The sequence below is a fragment of the Gopherus flavomarginatus genome, chromosome 2, assembly GCF_025201925.1.
Source record: "Gopherus flavomarginatus isolate rGopFla2 chromosome 2, rGopFla2.mat.asm, whole genome shotgun sequence".
In the NCBI taxonomy this organism is placed as follows: Eukaryota; Metazoa; Chordata; order Testudines; family Testudinidae; genus Gopherus; species Gopherus flavomarginatus.
Window position 1 is genome coordinate 243675764 of NC_066618.1, and position 20492 is coordinate 243696255.

The following is a 20492-nucleotide window of genomic DNA, read 5'->3' on the forward strand; positions in this document are numbered from 1 at the left end:
TGCAGTGGCTTTTCCAGGCTTTTGAAGCTAGGTCAGAGATGGTAGCATTGATTATAATTGTCTCATACTAGCTCGAATTAGAATTCAGGATCCATGAGCAATATAACATGAGCCTGATTTTCTAAGATAGTATCCTAAACTATGAAGGGTTATATCCTTTCTATATTTTATCCTATCTGACGTAACTATGAGGACATTTAGCTATATAGATAGACATTTATATAACCCCAATAAACTCTTGAGCTCAGTTGTGTCCTGCAGCAATGAATTCTGCAGTTTAATCTGGATTGTATAAAGAAGAATTTCCTTTTATCAGTTTAAAATGTATTGTCTTTCAGTTTCATTGAATGTTCCTTTGTTCTTGTGTTACAAGAGTGTACGTAGGAACACCCATTCTAACTTTTCTATACCCTTCATTATTTTGTATGCCTCTGTCATGTCCACACTTACCAATGTGAGCTCTGGGAGGCATTGTGCCTAAAGTTTGCAGAAGAATCATAACTTCCCCTTCATCACTTTGTTGCAGGGTGCAAAATGTACCCCGAGAACTGTACTGAGCAGTACCCAAAGGGGGTGGAGCTGTGTAGGGTCACTCCCCTGAAATACTGCTGACCTCCTCTGAGGAAGTTTGTGCTGTTTGTGATGCTGGCCTTGCCACAATCCGTAGGTTCAGGGGAATCCAAGGACTGCATTTGTGCCTCACTCCTGTGAATATTACAAGAGTGGGAGCTGACTCTTTGTTCCCTCTTTCCCTCCTTATTTTAGTGCCTTGGTCACAATTACATTACAGAGGTAAGTGGCTATGAATAGTGGGTGAAATCCTGGCTCTGTTGACATCAATGGTTCAATTTCCATTGACTTCAGTAGAGTGAGGATTTTACCCACTATTTCTAAAATGAAATGAGACACACTTAGTACCAACAGGGACTAGAACTCACAACATCCTAGATTCAGGTTTGGCTTGTCCTGCCCTAGCTGTGGGGAATATTTAGTGTGAAACAGGGTAGTTCCAGAAAAGGCTTTCCTTTCAGATTTCCTGCTAGCTGCAAAATCTGATATAAGCTATGTACCATCTTTACTTGCCCCCAAAAAATGCTTTTTGCACTTTCTTGGCCTAGGGGACATAATTTCCGATATATGGTGGTGACACTGTCAGAAATCGCTTCCCCTCACTTTCCCTCATGTCCTGGCATGGTGGGAGCAATTTCTGATGGATATGGCTGAATCCTACCACCATATACCTTTTAGGCCTTCTTTATTCCTTGTAGATAACAAAAAGGGTGCAAAATCATTTTGTTTCTTCTGTATGTCGCCTTTAAAAATTCAAGGAACATTGACTCCCTGGTTTAGGCTGAAGGAAAGCAAATATGAAGGACCAAATATGTTTGCTAAAATTGTAATCATACCTCTATCACTCTTTAGTGTAATAATAGAAATACAAGAAACACAGGTGGGTAAGGTAATGTACCAGGGTCTGATTAATGTTCTTGCTGGATGATGACATCCATCATGTTTTTTTTCTTCAGCAAAACATACTGTCCTTGAGAGTCATTATGTAATTATGTGATTGTTAAAACATCCATTTATTCATCAAGCATAAATTAACTTTCTTGAAGTGTGGACTTTGTATGTGTACATATATATTTATGCCTGCATAAGGAACAGTCTGTTTAGTTTAGCCGAAACATGCTGGGCATGGGATATACATTGAAGGACTGAGTCCTAAATGTTTTGGTCTCACCTTAGCAAATTGGCCATTCCTGACTGAGGGCTATAAACACATGTAAAGCTGGGACACACACACAGATGTTTTTTGGTTACGGAGGGGCTTTCTGTGCTTTATGCCAGATTCTGCCCTGCAGTTTGTGCCTTACCAGGATTACATTTTCTAAGCAAACATTTGCACGTGTGTGTGTGTGCGGGGGGCGGCTGAAGAGGGAAAGAGACAGTCAGTGCATCAGCTCTCTAGCAGGCAACTGCTTTGGGTTTTCCCTGCCGAGGTTACCTAGGCATTGGGCTAGATTGGGGCTTTAACGCCAGAGTCCTGTGTCGGGGGTGGCAGAGGTGCAGCGATGCACTGTCTGTCCATGGTGCAACACAACCCCCCACAATCTGATCCCACTTTCCCTCCCTCCTCTACCCCCTCTCTTCCTATTCCTGCCCCCGCCCTGTTTTCCCCCTTAGTTCTGCCTCTCTGCCCCCCTGCCCCTGGCTGTGCCCCTCCCCGGTGCAGCCAGCACGCAGGTACCGATGCCATGCGAGGGCAGCGGCTGTCACGGAGCATGCTCCGAGCACCAGCGCACGCTCAGTAGCAGCTGCGGAGCCCGGTCCGCTGGGGAGCCGGTTCTGAGTCCGCTCAGCCCCTGGGAGCGATGGCGCCAGAGGAGGATGGCGCGGCAGCGGGCGCCGTGCTCCTGGCTGAATGCAAGGCACAGGCCAAGTTAATACTGTACCACTGGACCCACTCGTTCTGCTCCCAAAAGGTGAGTGCCTGGCTGCTTTCGGAGGTGCCAGGGATCAGCACCTGGACAGATCCCCCGTGGCCTTGCTGCCCCCTCTGGGGCGTGGCGGCTGCAGCAGCAGCTCAATGGGCTTCTTGCCTGGCAGGTCCCAATCTGAGTGCTGAGGCGTGGGCAGAGGGATGTAGCGCTGTTGCCTAGATCTGGATAGGGAGGAGGAAGAGATGGTGAGGGGCAAGGCCACAAAGCTTTTTTTTTAGGCCCTAAAAGGCTTGCAAGGCTTTCCAGAGAACTGTGATCATTTCGAAATGCAGAATCCCTAAATCCAGCACAGGAGGCAGTAGGGAAGAGTGGTGTATGAGGAAGGATGACTAGGGGCTTTAAAACAATATAACACTCCTTGAATTGTTAAAATGTAACAGATAATTTTGAATGAGGCTTCAGGATTCTGCAGCTACAACAAGACGACATGAGCGTATCCATCTATTTTGTGTTCTGATGCAGAAGACATTTTGATATTCTTTAGGAAAGGGCTGTTTCTCACCTTTATTGCAAATGGTTCCATTGCCAAAGCAAACAATTATGGTATTGTAAAATATAGATTATTCTTGTAATGGAAAAGCTTTTACACCAAGTACATACACAAGAGAAGCACCAAAAAGAGGGAAGATATTTCAAAATGTGGCCGCTCTTTTTAAGTTTATTCAAAAAGAAGAGCTCTCCAGCCAGCAAATGTGTAGCCAGGCTTTTTGAATATTAACCTGATCTTAATCAGTAATGTCCAGTGTAGTATTCTAATATTTTATTGTAACTTTGCCTTAATAAAAAGTTCCAAAAAAGTATGCCTCAGTTCCAGTTATGTATACAGAACATATTTGAGATTATATGGGAAAGGAATTTAGACATCACCAAAACTATAGCACTAGGTTTTAAGGTATTTTTAAAAAAATCATTTTGTGTTATTAATTCACTTTTTATCAGCTGTTTCTAGGAATACCTGCCAGTCAAATAGCCATCAACTATTTTATGCTAATGATAAATGTGTTGAAAGAAGAGTTTTAGGCAATTATAATTATTCTTTGTTGTTGTTGTTATTTATTTATTTGTATTATGGTAGCACCTAAGGACCCAAACTGAGATTAGGACTCAGTTGTATTAGGAACTGTACATGGTTCCTACCTAAAGAGAACACAATTTAAATAGACAAAGGATGTGAGAGAAGACAGAGGGGTCAAGAGATTTGCCAAGATCACACAGCAGTTCAGTGTCACAGCTGGGAAGAGACCCTAGTACTCCTGACTCCCACTGAAACACACTGCCCCTCTAATTGAACAGATTCAGTTTATCCATGGTAAATAGCATAATCAAGTAATTCTTACAATATTTTTCAGGTGCGCTTAGTAATTGCTGAAAAAGCACTGAAGTGTGAAGAACATGATGTAAGTTTACCTCTGAGTGAACACAATGAACCTTGGTTTATGCGTTTAAATTCATCTGGAGAAGTGCCTGTCCTTATCCATGGGGAGAATATTATTTGTGAGGCCACACAGATTATTGATTATCTTGAAGAGACGTTTGTGGATGGTAATGAAAATTTTTTGAGTTTATGTGATTTTTAATGCAGTACTTACATGTCTCTGTATAGAATTTTGTTCAGATCCGTAAAAGGTTTCCAATTCCCCAAGCAAACTGATTGCATTGAAAATACTTTAACATCTATTTGGCAAGATAACTGATATTCTGATCTCTTATCCTGCTAGCCCACAGAGGTCAGGAATAGGATAACACTTTGCTGTAATAATTGTGTAGCACAGACTAATATAAAATAATAGTTTCATGGGAGGTTGCAAGACATTTGCCATTTTTGGAAAGAACCTCTCTCACAAAAATGATGCAGTTTCCTGGATAATTCCAGAATAATCTTTTTTTTAAATTATGCCCTGTAAAGGAGAAAGAATAGTGACTCTGTGTGTGTGTGTGTGTGTGTGTGTGTGTGTGTGTGTGTGTGTGTGTGTGCGCGCACACGCATACATGGAATAAGGAGACAGAAGTGGGAAGAGTACCTCTATGGTAATAAGAAAGGAATAGTGGTATATGTTGAAATTTCACAACACCTGTCATTACTAGGAAATAGGCAGGATCAATTTTTAAAGAAAACAGTTTCTTCTGCCTGTGCACATAACTGTATTTCTTGGGATGAGGAGAAGCAGCAACCTTTTGTATTGGTTCTCTCTAGTTAAGGCTCTGATACACTTTGTCCCTAACTGGCAAATGTAGTTTCAAGGATAAAATGATTCTGCAATGGACTTTAGAAATTCCCATAGTAGTAAGAACATGTCACTGTTAGCGGTTGAACACCTGCTGAATTAATTCTTAGCTGCTTGCTTTTTGGTCAGATAATGATTGTCTGGAGGAAGTAGAGAGCTGGGTAAAGCTGAGGGTGGCTAACAATCTATGGATACAGATATAAATGAACTGTTGATGCTGCTGTAAAATGGAACTCTTTAAAAACAAATTAAAAAAATTAAAGTATCATTTTATAATAGATTTTTTGAATCACTGCAATACTTTCTTTTGAATGGGCCATAGAGATGTCTATTGGACCTCAATATGTAGTGACGTTGCTTGAAATGTAAAAAAATGGATTCTGCTGAAACTGCTTGAATGTAAGATGCTATGGAGCAGATTCTCTGGTCTGCTAAGGTCTCTTTAATCACATGGTTAAGTACTTTGCTGAAGAGGGATGGGATTATGTGCTGAAAACTAAGCATGCACTTAAGTGCTTTGTTGAACTGGGCTTATAGTGGGGGGAAAAAATCACCTAGTAGTGAGGATTTCACTTGATAACCATGTCATCTGTGCTATACAGGGACAACTGAAGTACCATTAAGAACACTACTTTTATCATGTTGATCATTTATCATAATATCATTACAGATATTATATAGCTCTTCTGATTTATTTTTTACAATCTCCTAAATAAATATATTTCAGAGAAGACACCAAGATTAATGCCAGAAGAAGGAAGCATGTATCACCCAAGGGTGCAACACTATAGAGAGCTCTTGGACTCCTTGCCTATGGATGCCTACACGCATGGCTGCATTTTACACCCAGAGTTAACAGTGGATTCCATGATTCCGGCTTACGCGACAACTAGAATTCGCAGTATGTAGTGAATATAAACCCGAAGATGTTGCCATTTAACAGATCTTTCTTACTTGGTTCTAAATATATTTTATATGTAAAGATCCCTGAGACCTGAATAAGAATATAGTTTAAAAATTTGCTTACCACATAAACAACTCACACTCATACGTTGTTGATGGCAATTATGTTTGGTAAACGGATGCCCTACAGTTAAGCGCTTAAATAACTGGGAGCAGCTGGGTGCTTAGCAGTTTTGAAAATCAGCTCACTCAATAAAGTAACATGATATGGATTTATTGGCCTAGTTTTAGTCACTCATTTTTGAAAATATTGGCCCTTTAAAATGAACAGTAAAATTTTCAAAAGTGTGCAAGTTGCTTATGAGGACTTAGGCTTCAAAGTAATTTCTGAAAAATTTATTCAGTAACTCAAACCCAAGGATTTAAGAAAGTTCAGTTGCATTCTCCCAATGTTGAGCATTCAGTCATGATGACAGGAAATACTGCTGTCTATAATAGTTTTGTGGGCTGAAAGAGGAGTGCATTCATCAAGGTGTTTGTTTTAGAATGAATATGTCCTTTGCTATATTAGGCTGGTAACAACCCTCTCCCTCAAATTGCTCTTTCTTTCTAGTCTGAATTTGTTCAGCTTCAACTGCCAGCCCATAAAATATCTGAATCATAGCTACTATCTCTTGTGCTCACAGCCCTGTTGAACATCGGTAGAGCTATGAGCATACTACTGAGGGCAGAATCTAGCCCAATATGTGTCAGTTTAATTTTAAAAGATATTTTGCATAACATTTTGAAAGATTTGAAAATGTGGGAAAAGGAAATGTCCTTTTTGGAGTATCTGTGGAGTTAATTCTGCTAACAGGAAAGGATAGCAGTGCTGTTTGTGCTTACTATGCACAGACAGTAATGGCATTTGCAAAAGTTTAATTTTTTTATCTTGCTGTTTTAGGTTATAAAACAATATACATATTTTCCTGTAGTCTGCACTAGTAGTGCCTGCACCAAACCATTACAGTGACGAAAATATATTATTTGTAAATGTAGAAATGTACAATGGCAGCAGAACATCTGTTAAAATAATAGACCTGACTCTCCTCTCTCTGACACTAGTGTAATGAAGAGTAGTCTTACAAAGAGTAGAGTTTCACTGATATAAAACTTGTCTGAGAGGAGAATCTGGCCCCATTTTTTGTAGGAGAAATACCTTTATATTCGCACCCAGGGGTGAAAAAGAATAAGCAGCGTGGGTTCATCTGACAAATTAATTTTAAAGATCAATTTGTCCCCAAATCCTGGATCTGCACAACCCCACATTTTGGGAATCTTCAAAGCAGGATATAGGATGAAATCCTGGCCCCATTGAAGTCAATGGCAAAACTCTTATTGTCTTCAGAGAGGCCTGGATTTCATCCATCAGTTTTTCCAATTAGACCAATTTCTGCCTCCTAGTATGTAGATTGTAAGAGTAGAGGGAACAATGGTGGTCGTTTAGTCTGACTTCTGCATGACACAGGCCATAGGATTTCCTTGACTTAAATTCTACTTCAAGTCCAATGCTGTGGTTGGACTAGAGCAGTGGTTCCCAAACTTGTTCCGCCGCTTGTGCAGGGAAAGCCCCTGGCGGGCCGGACCGGTTTGTTTACCTGCTGCGTTCGCAAGTTTGGCCGATCGCAGCTACCAGTGGCCGTGTATGTCCCTCGGGCCACACCACTTCCGGCAGCTCCCATTGGCCTGGAGCAGCGAATCATGGCCACTGAAAGATGCGATTGGCCGAACCTGTGGATGTGTCAGGTAAACAAACGGGCCCGGCCTATCGGGCTTTCCCTGCACAAGGGGTGGAACAAGTTTGGGAACCACTGGGCTAGAACATATCTACTAGAAAAAATATAATGTTGATGTAAAAATTTCCAGTGATTACAGAATCTACCACAGTCCTTGGTTATTCCAGTGGTTAATTACACTTTCTGTTAAAAATTGCACCTCACTTCTGGTTTGAATGTGTTAAGCTTCAACTTCCAGCCGCTGAATTTTGTTGTAACTTTGCCTGCTAAATTAAAGAGCCTTCTGTTATCAGATTTGTGTTCCCCATGTAGGTACTTGTAGACTGTGATGAAATCACCCCATTTTCTTCTTTGATAAGCCAAATAAATTGAGTTTAGTGAGTCTTTCACGATGAAGCATTTTCTAATCCTTTAATCATTCCTGTGGCTCTTTTCTGAACCCTCTTCAAGTTTTCAACATCTGTCTTGAAACATGGACATCAGAACTGGTGGACACAGTATTCCAGTGGCAGTCTCACAAGTGCCAAATACAGATGTAATATAGACTCCCTACTCAAGAGTCTCCTCTTTATACATTCAGGGATTGCATTAGCTCTTATAGCCACAGCATTGCGCTGTGAGCTCATGATTAGTTGATTATCCACCATAACCACCAGCTCTTTTTCAGAGTCAGTGCTTTCCAGAATAGAATCCCTCATCCAGTAAGTATGGCCTCCAGTCTTTGTTTCTAGATGTTGGACTTTACCTCTGGCCGCATTGAAATCAATTTTGTTTGTTTTATTGCTTGCCCCCCAGCTTAGCAAATGACCCACTGTATATCACTTCTTTATTATTTACAACTCTTCCAATCTTTGTGTCATGTGCAAAATTTATCAATAATGCTTCTGTGTTTTCTTCCAGGTCATTGATAAAAATAAAAATAGCATTGGGCCAAAAAGCAGATCTCTGGGACCTCACTAGAAATGGGCACTTAATGATGATTCCTCCTTTAAATTAAATTTGGAGACCTATCAGTTAGCCAGTTTTTAAGCCATTTAATATGTGACATGTTCTCGTTCAGAAACCACTTCCCATTTCTTCAGGCTGATTAACATGACATGTTTCTTTGCAATTTTTCACACGATTTACTTAATTTTTTTGGATTAAAACATGAATCTAGTGGGTGATTTTATATAATTCCTGTTTCTGTTTTCTCAGGCCAGGTAGGTAGCATGTTGAAAGATGATGTTCATAGCCATTTAAGCTTGAAACAAAAAACATGTAAAATAATGGGCCTTATTCTTCTCTTACAGCAATTTTAATTCAATTTCACTCCATAGATTTAGGCTTCATCTACCCTACTAAGTTTTGATGGCGTAGCTGTTGGCTAGCAGTGTGAGAGAATCACACCTCCTAGTTGATACAGCTGTGCTGCAAAATTCCTGGTATAGATGCAGCTAAGATGACTATGTTGGCATAGCTAATGTTGTTCAGAGAGGTGGTTTAGCTGTGTTGGCAGAACTCCTTCTGTTGGGTTATATTGCATCTCCACTAGGGGTCTCTGTTGGCACAGCTATACCAGCAAAACATTTGGATTGTAGACAAGCCCTCTAAAAGAGTTACACCTAATTTCCACTAGTGAATGTGAGAGGAGGTTCAGGCCCTATAAGTGTTCAGGCCCTATGTTCAGTTTTTTTATTATTGAGGGATATCTGTGTTTAATAAAAACTTGCTTACTCTGAGCCTAACTTTTGACATTATGGGTCTATGAGCTGGCTGAGTCCCTTCCAAGGTCCAAACAAACTACATACTTGCTTAAAAATGAAAGTTATTCCCTCTGTAATACAAACAAATAATAATAATGTCACTATAGGGTCTTCACTCACATTTCTTCTTCACATTACACAAGTGGAACCTTTTGCTAGCCTATCAATATACACCCTGCCCAACATTTTCAGAAGGGTCTGGTGATTTTAGGTGTCTCAAATTTTGACCAATTTGGGACACTTTGGGCCAGATTTTCGAAAGGTATTTAGGCACCTAAAGGTGCATATAGACAAAGATCTTTAGATGCATCAATACCTGTGAAAATCTAGTCCCTTGTGCCTCGATTTTTTAAGAACTGCTCAGCACTCAGAACACCAATCAAACCTAAAAAGAGCTGTGGGTGCTCCAGGCCCAGGTGTCCAAACCTGGGCACCCAGAAACTGCTCTCACAAAATTAGAGACCACTTTTGAAAACTTTGTGGCAAATATTTTTCAGGAACAAAGTATAAGCATTTGCCACAAATATGTAGCTGTTTACTACCTTTGTTGCCATATGCCATTGCCCTTCCCTCTTTGGAATGAGTAACAAAGCAGTTGTATTTACTGAAAGAACAAATGAATAGATTCGCCAGTCCTTCATGCTTTTTCCCTGGAAGCAAGTTCCTGGTTTACAGAATTAATCACAAAATAGGGAGTAGATGTTTTGGGCCCCTTGTTAATTCATCATATCACTGCTCCAAACTTTTATATATATGAGCCACTTGACATGGAAACTTCATTGAGAAACCACTTCCTAATTAAAATGGCATGTTTCATAGCAATTTTTAATACTACTTGCTCCTTAATTTTTGTTGATGAAAACATGAATATAGTGGGTGATTTGATATAATTCCTGTTTCTGTTTTGTTAGGCCAGATAGGTAACACAGAATCTGAACTGAAGAAGCTTGCCAAAGAAAATCCAGACCTCCAAGATGCTTATATAGCAAAACAGAAGCGTCTTAAAGTGAGTAAATTAATGGTATCCCACTGCTAAACTAATTGAATGGTAATATTGGACTTCTTCTAGAATGATGCTAAAATTCTATTTTACCTGTCATTACCAATGCGCGCATTCAGGGAGACAGCCCTGCAAAACGTTGAGCACTTTGTCTCCCATCCAGCAGAATACTTCAATACAGGCTTAATTTAAAGCACTATGATGTCCCACTGACTTCAGGTTAAGCCTGTATGTGAGTGTTTTGCTAGACTGAAGTGAGAGCACTCACGCCCTTGCAGGATTAAGCACTCACAGAGTATCTCTATGTTGTAAAGAATTTTTTTCTGTTCTTTGAGTTGTCACTAATATGCTTATTTCCAATAGCTTCCACTTGGCTTTTAACTGTGATGGGAAAATGTGCACATTTTATGAATATGCACTATAATCCCAAAATGAATCTTCCTCCAAAACCACTAACCATTATATATATATATATATATATATATGGTTATTTAAAACTATAACCTATGTGTATTTGCAGTCTAAGCTGCTGGACCATGATAATATAAAGTACCTGAAGAAAATACTTGATGAATTGGAAAAAGTTTTGGATCAGGTTGAGACTGAGTTACAAAGGAGAAATGAAGAAACACCAGGTAAGAGATTATTTCTGTTTAATTCTATTGACAGTTATGTTTGACACAACGGATTCATCCAGAGAGCAACATTTGTTCTATATGATATTTTTTTGATGTATCGGTTTTAATTTATACCCGTCTCACTTCACTGAGCCTGTCAAATATGACTTTCAATACTAATTTAGTCTAATGCAATCTACTCTCATTAGGAGCATATATGAACACTTTTAAGTGTGCTTTTGAGACCTTGATCACACACATTTTCAGCATGATGTGTAGAGAATTAGCTACAACATTCCATACCGCTTTTAAAAAAAAAATTTCTTAAATTGCTTGAGGTCCCAATTCAACACAACAAGTTCGTGACTAACTTAAACATGTCAGTAATCTTCATGTGCTTAAAGTTGGGCACATACTTAAATACCATGCTGAATTTAAACCGTAGTGATGGAGATAGATACAGAACTGACAGTCCTGGAGATTAAAACATTGCAAAGCAGTGCAGTGCAAGTTCCCTCACACTTTCCTGCCACTATGTCCTAACTTTAGCCGATCCCTTATAAAAGAAGCTCATTCTCTATAGTCATCCAGAGTCTGAATCCAGATCCCACAGAAATCAATGGGAGCCTCTCCTCTGACTTCACTGGAAGCTGGATCAAGCCCTCAATCCTTCACCCTTCTACTGAGACTACCAATAAGGATGCCAGTTGGTATTAACTGTGTTATGTAAGTGAACTCCTATTCACTGAGAACAGAACCCAGACAACTAACTCACTTCACATAGCAAACCAGATGTCAGATAGTAACATCAATACTGTCCCTATCAATACAGGCTGGATTAAAACCAATGAATGATACAGTAGTGAATAAATCTTTTGGTCTAATTCTGTACTGCCACAATGCCAGTGGAGTTACACCAGCAAAGAATTTCACCCCATTACCAAACCCTTGAGGATTCATCTATACCGTCTGGAATTTCATCCAGATACTCTAGAATTTCGTGCATTTGTAAACAATAATCAAGCCTAGAACTTTCTGGACTCCTTGTTGAAGAGTTACCCAAATTGGTTAAAAAACTGAATTTAGAAATCTTAATCTCATTCTAGTGCTGAGTGGATTTAACCAACATTTAAACATTTTTATGACTGTTTCTGATGGTTTTTCTTTCTTGAGATTGACTTCCAATTTCCTCTTTCTCCAAACTCCGTCCCCCCCAAAACATACATCATGAATAGCAGCTCTAGTGATCAGATGATAACATTTCAGTGAACAAATGAGATGTACCAACACTACTTTGTGAGGTACTTTGTTTTCTCATAGAGATCTTCCAAACAGTGCCCTGGCATGATATCATTTAGTTTGAGATTTGACAAGAGTATACCGGGGAAGGGAGGCGGCATTTGGCTGAATGTCAGACTTCTGACTAATCAGATGCTTTTCTGAACTTCATCTAAGCTATCCAAACCTCTTGAGTCTACAGATAGAGCAGAAAAAATCTCATGATAACATGCATCTGAGGAAGTGGGTATTCACCCACGAAAGCTCATGCTCCAAAACGTCTGTTAGTCTATAAGGTGCCACAGGATTCTTTGCTGCTTTTACAGATCCAGACTAACACAGCTACCCCTCTGATACTTGACCTCATGATAACAGGCTTTCTTATGAAATATCTAGTTCTTGCTTTGGTTGGGCCATAGATACCATGCAAACAGGTTTTCTCAATTCTACAGTTCTTTCATTTTCATGCTCTCTTTCTCACATCCTGGCTCCAGCTGGGATTGGAAGAGGTTGTTTGAAAATTGAATTAGAACTTGTGTTTAAATAAAGCATATCTTCCAGACAGGCATCCAGTTTTGATCTGAAGATTTCAAGAGACAGAGAATCACCACTTCCCTTGGTAGTTCCAATAGTTAATCATCCTCGCTGTTTAAAATAAAAAGTGCCTCATTTCTAATTTGAATTTGTCTGTCTTTAACTTCTTGTTACTGGTTCTTGTTACTACTTTTGCTACTAGATTAAAGAGCCCTGTGGTACTGAGTATTTTCTCCCAGTGAATGTACTTATATACCACAATGAAGTCACTTCTCAATCTGTCCCTGACCTTCTATTACTTCCTTTTACTACTCCAATCTCTCCCTCCCTCCTAGTCTTCTTCCTCACACAAGTCTTCTGCTCACACAGTTAGCTGCTTAGATCTTCCTCTTTATTCTCCTTTTGTAATGATTAACTTCCATATCTCTCTTCAGCTGCACAGAACTGATTCCCTCCCTGCACAGGTCTCTCTCCCCAGCCTTCTAGATATAACCACAGATCTCCCTGGCTCAGAGATCATATGCTTATTTTGATTTGAAAAATACAGCAGAGAGCACTGTATTTCCATTTGAGTGTTTCCACTTGAGAGCTAAGCAGAACATAACTTGCTGCCATAGGAGGGCAATTAGGGAACTTGTAGTTAAATTGGCAATCCGGAAAGAATTACAGTCACATCTTAAAAGTTCTGGATAGGCCATGAGTCAATGCAGAGCTCCTCTAATGGCCAGATCAACAGGTTAATTTCCTTTTGCGCACCCTACTTTGGAGACCACTGGTATAGAATATGGAAGGGGATGGAGAAGGAAGTTAGCTGTTAAAATTAGATTTTTAACTTTCAAAGTACTACTGTTGTTTATGAATCTGTTTATGTACTAGCAGTAAACATACACGTAATAGACCAGGCAACCTTACACATACCCTTGTACTTTGTTAGCTCCTAATTCTTTGTGTGTTAATTTCTGATTAGAAGATGGACAGCAGCCTTGGCTGTGTGGCGAATTCTTTAGTTTGGCAGATGTATCGCTTGCTGTTACATTACATCGCCTGAAGTTTCTGGGGTTTGCAAGAAGAAACTGGGGAAATGGAAAACGACCCAACTTGGAAGCCTATTATGAACGTATCTTGAAGAGAAAAACATTTAACAAAGTTTTAGGACATGTCAACAACATATTAATCTCAGCAGTTCTGCCAACTGCATTCCGGGTGGCCAAGAAAAGGGCACCAAGAGTTCTTGGCACAACCATGTTGGTCGGCTTGCTAGCAGGAATGGGTTATTTTGCTTTCACTTGTCTTCGGAAGAGGTTTGTCAACATGATGTTATCAATTAGAACAAGGCAACCTAATTTTAAACTCTAATTTGCCTGATAGTGGGTGGAGGACACCTCTAACTCCCAGGAAAATCTCCAAGATAAACATATATGAAAGTTTCATGGAGCAAAACATTGTCACAGAATAATCGTCTCCTACAATGGCATACATGTATTGGAAAAGCTGAGATACTTGTGGATAATAAACGTTGAGGGGATAATAAAGAAAATAAAATAGGTTATTTTCCAGTGAAGAGCTGTAGATCCTGTGGCAATGCTTTGTTAGAAGAATCATTGTTTCTGTCTCTTTTACCAAATGACTGATGTAATTTTAGAACTTTTATTCAATAGGTATTCATGCAGCAATGCAAGAGGGGCTCACTGTGGGTGAAATTCTTCAGTGTGCAGAAGACCAGCACAAATCCTAGGCTCCATCTGAGCTCAGAAAACAGGATTTAAGTGGGACTTAAGTGGCCCATAGGCCTTGTGTCTGACCTTTGCATGGGAAAGAATTTCACTGAGATCAACTGCCATAATTGTCATGTCCAGGTTCAAACAGTAGCATGAGTTTCATTTATTTGCGAAGATACCTGAAGTGTGTATGTGAAAATCAGCTAATTTGGGAAGACAGGAGATTTTTCAAAGGGAAAACTAGCAGGTAGGCTTTCAACTCCCATTGAGATTCAGGCACCTAACTTGGCCTGTGTGCTCTCAAATAACCAGTTTGCCTACATACCTTGGGCAAATTAGGTGGGTGTAATTGTACGTAAGTGATTGCATGTGCCTCTGTGTGAAAATATTGCCCATAAGTGCCACAGCCTATCCGAAAATATCTTATCCATTAAAAGAGCTTTTTATTTGAGTAAGATTTTCTGAGGATAGCTTCATTTTTGTTTATTTTTATTAGTGGAAAAGAGTCAGCCATCTGTCAAGTTTGATTGGCTAACATAAAGATTCAAAGTGGGTAATTCTCCAGCATTGTCTACTTATTTACTGAGCGGTTACAACTTGGTGAAAATGAGTGAAAATTGTTTGTACAACCTGGGAATAGGAAATTTGTATTGCAGTTTCTTTCATAAAATTACAGTTTGAATTTTAAGAAACAGTGTAAATAACACAGATGCTTTAATGCAATCCACCAGTTAATGGCTACAACTCACCATTCTAGTGGCAGTTGTGCACATATCTGAGGCCACATTTTGTTTGTGTGTCAGTCAGTGGCCTGACAGGAAGCACAAACTACCAAAAGTCTGACCTAACAAGATTTCTAGCTCATGTGTGAAGACTCAGAATGTTTCAAACATTTTGGATTTATATCTGAACCAAAACACATCTGAAGTTTTTGAAGTTTGTCTATCAGTAACTAGTAGACAAAATGTTACTGAAATGGACCTGTAAAATCTGTAGTAATGGGCCTGAATCAAACTCCTATATCCCAATGCCCATAAACTTTAGTTGTTTGCTATCATCTATCTCTAGTAATGTCTAATGGTCATTTGAAATGAGCAGATATGGATTTTACCTGGATAGTTATGGTGTCAAGCAGATGTTGAAAGGGATCATTTGTTTGTTGAACATTGCTGGTTATAATTTAACAGAGTGTTAAATATTTAACAAAAGATGGCCCAAATCTTACTGCTTCTTTTCATTAGTAAGAAATATTCATACATAGAAAACAGTGCTGTTTGTTTGTTTGTTTGTATGTCTGTCTGTTGATGGTAAAAGACAGTTTCATATCATTCCTTTTAATGACCCAATTGTTTTGGACATCTTGATAAATTGAATGTGCTCTGTTAACAAAAACTTAATATCTCTACAGTAAATTTAATCCACTAACCACGTTAATGTTTTGTTAGCTTTAATTGACTCTTGCTTTGTTGTTTGTATATTGCAGCACATCTATATTTACTTTGTATCTGGAAAATTCCACAAAATAATATGCCTTACTGAATGCTTCAGTAGCATATCATATTTCCGAGGAGTTTGAAAGTGTAACATTAAAATATCTGTTCAAGTCATGCTAAAATTAACATGATTTAAATATGGACTATGCAGAATGAATTTCACCTTCTTTCCCTGCTTTTTAAATCCATAAAGTTGTCTTCCTAGAGAAATGTTTTCTGTTAGCACAAGTGTCCAGCCCACACTACCAATTTGTATGTATATCTATGATGAAGACTAATGATTGGTCAGGCTATATAGTTTCACTCCCTGTTATCCTTGATCTCTTGTGCATTTGAGATTACAGACATTCATTGCCTGCCAACAGCAACATGTACTGCTGGGAAGACCTGAAATGACCACCAGATGTCAGTGCTCTGCTAGGGCTGCACTTTGGGAATCCAGTTGAATTGTCATTGAAACGCTCACAAATTAAACATTTCTGCTCTCGGTCTGAGACAAAGGGAGTATCCTCCTCAGGGGAGCGAGTGTGGTTAAAAATGGTGTGACACCATTTATTTGCCATGCAATTTCAAACTGTTCTCAAACCTGGAATATGTATTGAATGACATAGTTTCTATAGTAAATATGTAGGGACTTATGTAACTTGGGATTGTCTACCAGAGGGCAGAGTGAAAACAACACTTCACATTAACATGAACGCCACTGAGTAGCAGGGATATATATCTACCTGAATGAACTCTTTATGGATAGCACTATTCAGGAAAGTTCAGGGTGCTAGTTAGAGCATTTGTCTGTCACTAAAACTGTAATACTAAGTAGCTCTTGTTAGCCTTATAATTAACTACGTGATAGGCTCCTCATTCTCACTGCTCTAGAGTGCTCTTCTTCATGGGTGAAATTCACTCCTGTGCAGGGGGCCAATAAAAGACCTATCACATCACTTAAGACCTCAACATAGGGCTGATGTGAGATTTAAATGTGCATGGACCTTGTGAGGGCCCTGTGCCCAGAGATGAATTTCACCTTGTATTTGTAAAGTTGCTTGCCTTTTAGCCCCGTTTCTTTCCAGCAGTGCTTTTAGTACTGCTTCCTGTGGCCATTTTGTAGGTTGGATGCTCTCCTCCTTTGGTTTTCATGTACTGTTTTCTCTTTGTATGTCACACAGCTGATGCACAGCCGTATGCTAATATTTTTTTTGTATCATATGCTTGTATGTGGGCTCAGAAAAATAAATATGGGACCTGAAATGATGTTCTAGAGTAATGCATTTCCTTTGGCTTAACATAACACAGCACATTTGAGAAGCACAAGGTTTTCCTGTAAGGTGGAATTAATTAAGCAGATACTGTTCAAGGAATTAAGCCACATAAATTTACAATTTACATGTAATTCAGGAGACAGTTGTACACTGAGTTTGTGCACATATGTGGAAGTAACATAGTTACAATTACATTGTTTCCTTTGGCTCGATGATTGACTGAGCCTATCTGATATACTGAGGAGGGTCAGCAGAAGCCATTTTAATATTTTCTTCAGAAGGAGAGGCAGATCTTGTGTGCTGTCTCTGAGAGAATGAGAAAATTACTAAATTCCCTTTTAGGATCTGGCCTGGTAATCTTTACTTACATTATAATTTGCATTACAGTAGTGTTTACAGGGCCCCAACTAAAACCAGGGCCCTTTTGCACTAGACATTGTATAAACACATAGAGGAGAGTTCCTGCCCTGAAGAGCTTATACTCTAAGTAGAAAAGAAGGGAAACAGGCATACGAAGGTGATGTGACTTGCTCAAGGTCACACAGTGAGTCAGTGCAGAGCCATGCCTCCTGCCTCTCACATCATGTCTCTAACATGAGTAATTTGTGATCACGTGAATAAATCCTATGGACATCAGTGGAAATATTTGTGATTAGGGATTGTTCATGTAAATAAAGGTAACAGATTTGCATCCTTATTTTTTAAGGGACTTGAGTCTTAGTGTTACACTGGCAACCACTCACTAGAGCTGATGAGACACGTCTCTGCCCCAGGGCACTGACAGAGGGAACAGCGGACGACAGCTTTGTGCTGTTCCCAACTGCAATGATGGTGGGTGTTTATTGTCCTAATCCCCTAGATTAGATTATGGGTATAGTGCTCTCCCTACCTCTGATAGGCTCCACAAGGGCAAATGCGGCAACTCAAGGTCAGTTGGGATTAATTAACTCACTGAGCAACTGGGAGGCAGTTGGAAGCACCTGCATGAGGAACAGCCCCCATGCAGACAAAGCTTCCAAAGGGACGGTTCTCAGGGGGAACCTGGTGAGGGGGCTCACGAGAAAGGGAAACCAAGGAAGAATGTTCCTGGGTCTGAAAGGGAGGTGCTATGAATGACAAATCAGCAAAACCTCACCCTATGGAAGGACTTCACCAGAAAGCAGCAGAAGTCCCAGATCACAGAAATTATATGCTCTGATGAAGGGTCGTCATGGTTTGACCTCTGTGGGGACCTTGATCCAAGAGGAGAGACCCTTCTCCTGTTGGTGACAAAAGACCCTGTCTTCAGAAGGTTCTGAGTCAAGAGAGCCTTATTAGTATGGGGCCTAGATATAAATGTGATTGATGAATTAAGATTAACTCAGCCTTGTCCCCATCCTGCTTGGGTGGAGGTCTATCTACATTATGTTCCACCTGTTCAATATCCATAAGCCTCACTGAATTTACTGAAAGCCCTTTATGGGACATTGAGGCAGAGATTGATGGTGATGCTGCACAGGTCTGCCAAATGGCACTTCAGGGTGAGGGTCCCTGCCACAAAGACCTTTAAGGAGTAGCAGGCTGCCATCTGCCAAAATTGCTATAGACAATAGCAGGTCCCCAGTCCTTCTGTACAGGAGATGAGATGGAGTACAATGTTGGCACTTAACAAAGACAACATAAGGTAGGTGTGATGGGGTATCATGTGAAGGTGTGTGAGGGAAAGACTTGGTGAGCTGGTTGTCAATTGAAGGGAAGCAAATTGTCACACACACCTACCTGCCTTGTGCTGACAGCAATGGAGGTTTATGGATAAATGTGGAAACCAAATGATCTGGAAAGAGACAATACAATTGATTCTTTTAATTCTTGGTGCACCATACAAGCAAAATTGTTCACTAAAATCCAATCATGTACACCTGTGCAACTCCAGAGAAATTAGCAGGGTGTCACAGGCTTTACTGAGGGTATAATTTAAAGACAATGGGCTTATGCAGGTATAACTCAGGGTCTGTGTTGATCTGTGCAACCTCTACTACTAGTGACAAAGTTCAAGAAGACAAGGCTTGACTTTCAGCTCCCAGGCTTGTCATAAACAGATAGTTAAGGGTTAATGTCTCTTTTACCTGTACAGGGTTAACAAACAGGGAACCAAAAACACCTGACCAGAGGACCAATCAGGAAATAAGATACTTTCAAATCTTGGTGGAGGGAAGCCTTTGTTTGTGTTTTTTGGGTTTTGCTTTGTTCTCTCTGGGTCCTGAAAGGGACTAGACGTGCAACGAGGTTTCTTGCCAATCTTCCTGCTACAGTCTCTTATATGTTCAGAATAGTGAGTATTAAGTAGAAAAGGCGGTTATAGTCTTTTGATTGTTTTCTGTACTTGCAAAAGTGTAGTTTGCTGGAAGTATTTTAAATTGTATTTTGCTGGGGGGGGGGCTTCCCTCTAGTGTCTATAAGCTGAAAGACCCTGTAACTTTTACCATGTAAATTACAGGGACAACTTTTACTTTTTTTCTTTCTTTTTATTAAAAGTTTTGCTTTTTAAGACCTGTTCGATTTTTTCTCCTTGTTGAGGCTCAAGGGAATTGAGTCTGTTCTTACCAGGAATTGGTGAGAAACAGGGAGGGGAGAAGGGTGGAATCCCTTTGTTTTAGATTCACGGAGTTTGAATCTGTCTATCTTTCCAGGATAGCCCAGGGGGGAAAGCCTGGGAAGGAGAGAAGAGGGGGAGAACAAAACTTGATTTCTCTGTGTTGTGATTCAAGGAGTTTGAATCACGGCGATCTCCTAGTGTACCCAGGGCGGAGGCTTTACTGAGGGTATAATTTAAAGACAATAGGCTTATGCAGGTATAACTGAGGGTCTGTGTTGATCTGTGCCACCTCTACTGCTAGTGACAAAGTTCAAGAAGACGAGGCTTGACTTTCAGCTCCCAGGCTGAGTTAGCAGGATTAACAGTTCATAAAAAATAATCTTGTCAACCAGGCCCATTTCAGATGAAAATCACTGAGAGGCAAGAGGCCAAATTCTTTTCTCAGTTGCCTTGATTTAAACCTGGAATAATTCATTTGAAAGCAATAAAGTTACTCTTGATACACACTTGTGTAACTAAGGGCAGAATTTGACCCAATGAAAATGGAATCCCAGAATGCCATATTTGAAGAGTGACTTTTCAGTATAAAGCTGCACTTAAGGTCACCTGGTACCTGAATTAGTATTTTTAAACATGTTCAGGAGTATCTATTACAATCTGCAGTCTGGCTCTGTTAAGGTTGGGGTTTGTTTATTTAGTTATGTATTTATTGCTTCCCGCGATAATAATTTGAGAAGTGGGGCAGGCAAATCGAATATTATTTTAATTTGGGATTCACAATGGAACAGGGGCAAACTGTGGCTAGCTTTACCAGAAGTGACTGCATGGAATATGTTAACTGCCCATCCTAAATTATGAACCTATTATAG

The 20492-nt window shown here is 39.8% G+C and overlaps 1 protein-coding gene across 6 annotated transcripts in view; it reads left to right on the plus strand.

Annotated features, from left to right (window-relative positions):
- GDAP1 (ganglioside induced differentiation associated protein 1) overlaps positions 1-15032 on the plus strand; it is a 50824-nt gene extending 35792 nt beyond the window's left edge. For 4 of the 6 annotated variants that reach the window (XM_050941146.1, XM_050941149.1, XM_050941148.1 and 1 more), the window contains 5 exons: positions 3851-4043; positions 5454-5627; positions 10061-10155; positions 10670-10784; positions 13546-15032. In XM_050941146.1, the coding sequence (XP_050797103.1) occupies positions 3938-4043; positions 5454-5627; positions 10061-10155; positions 10670-10784; positions 13546-13934 (879 nt within the window). In that variant the 5' untranslated portion in view covers positions 3851-3937 and the 3' untranslated portion in view covers positions 13935-15032. Of the gene's footprint in view, positions 1-2310; positions 2484-3850; positions 4044-5453; positions 5628-10060; positions 10156-10669; positions 10785-13545 lie in introns of those variants that run through there. The other 2 variants (XM_050941145.1, XM_050941151.1) reach the window with 2 other exon arrangements.
- Positions 15033-20492: the final 5460 nt, after the last annotated feature.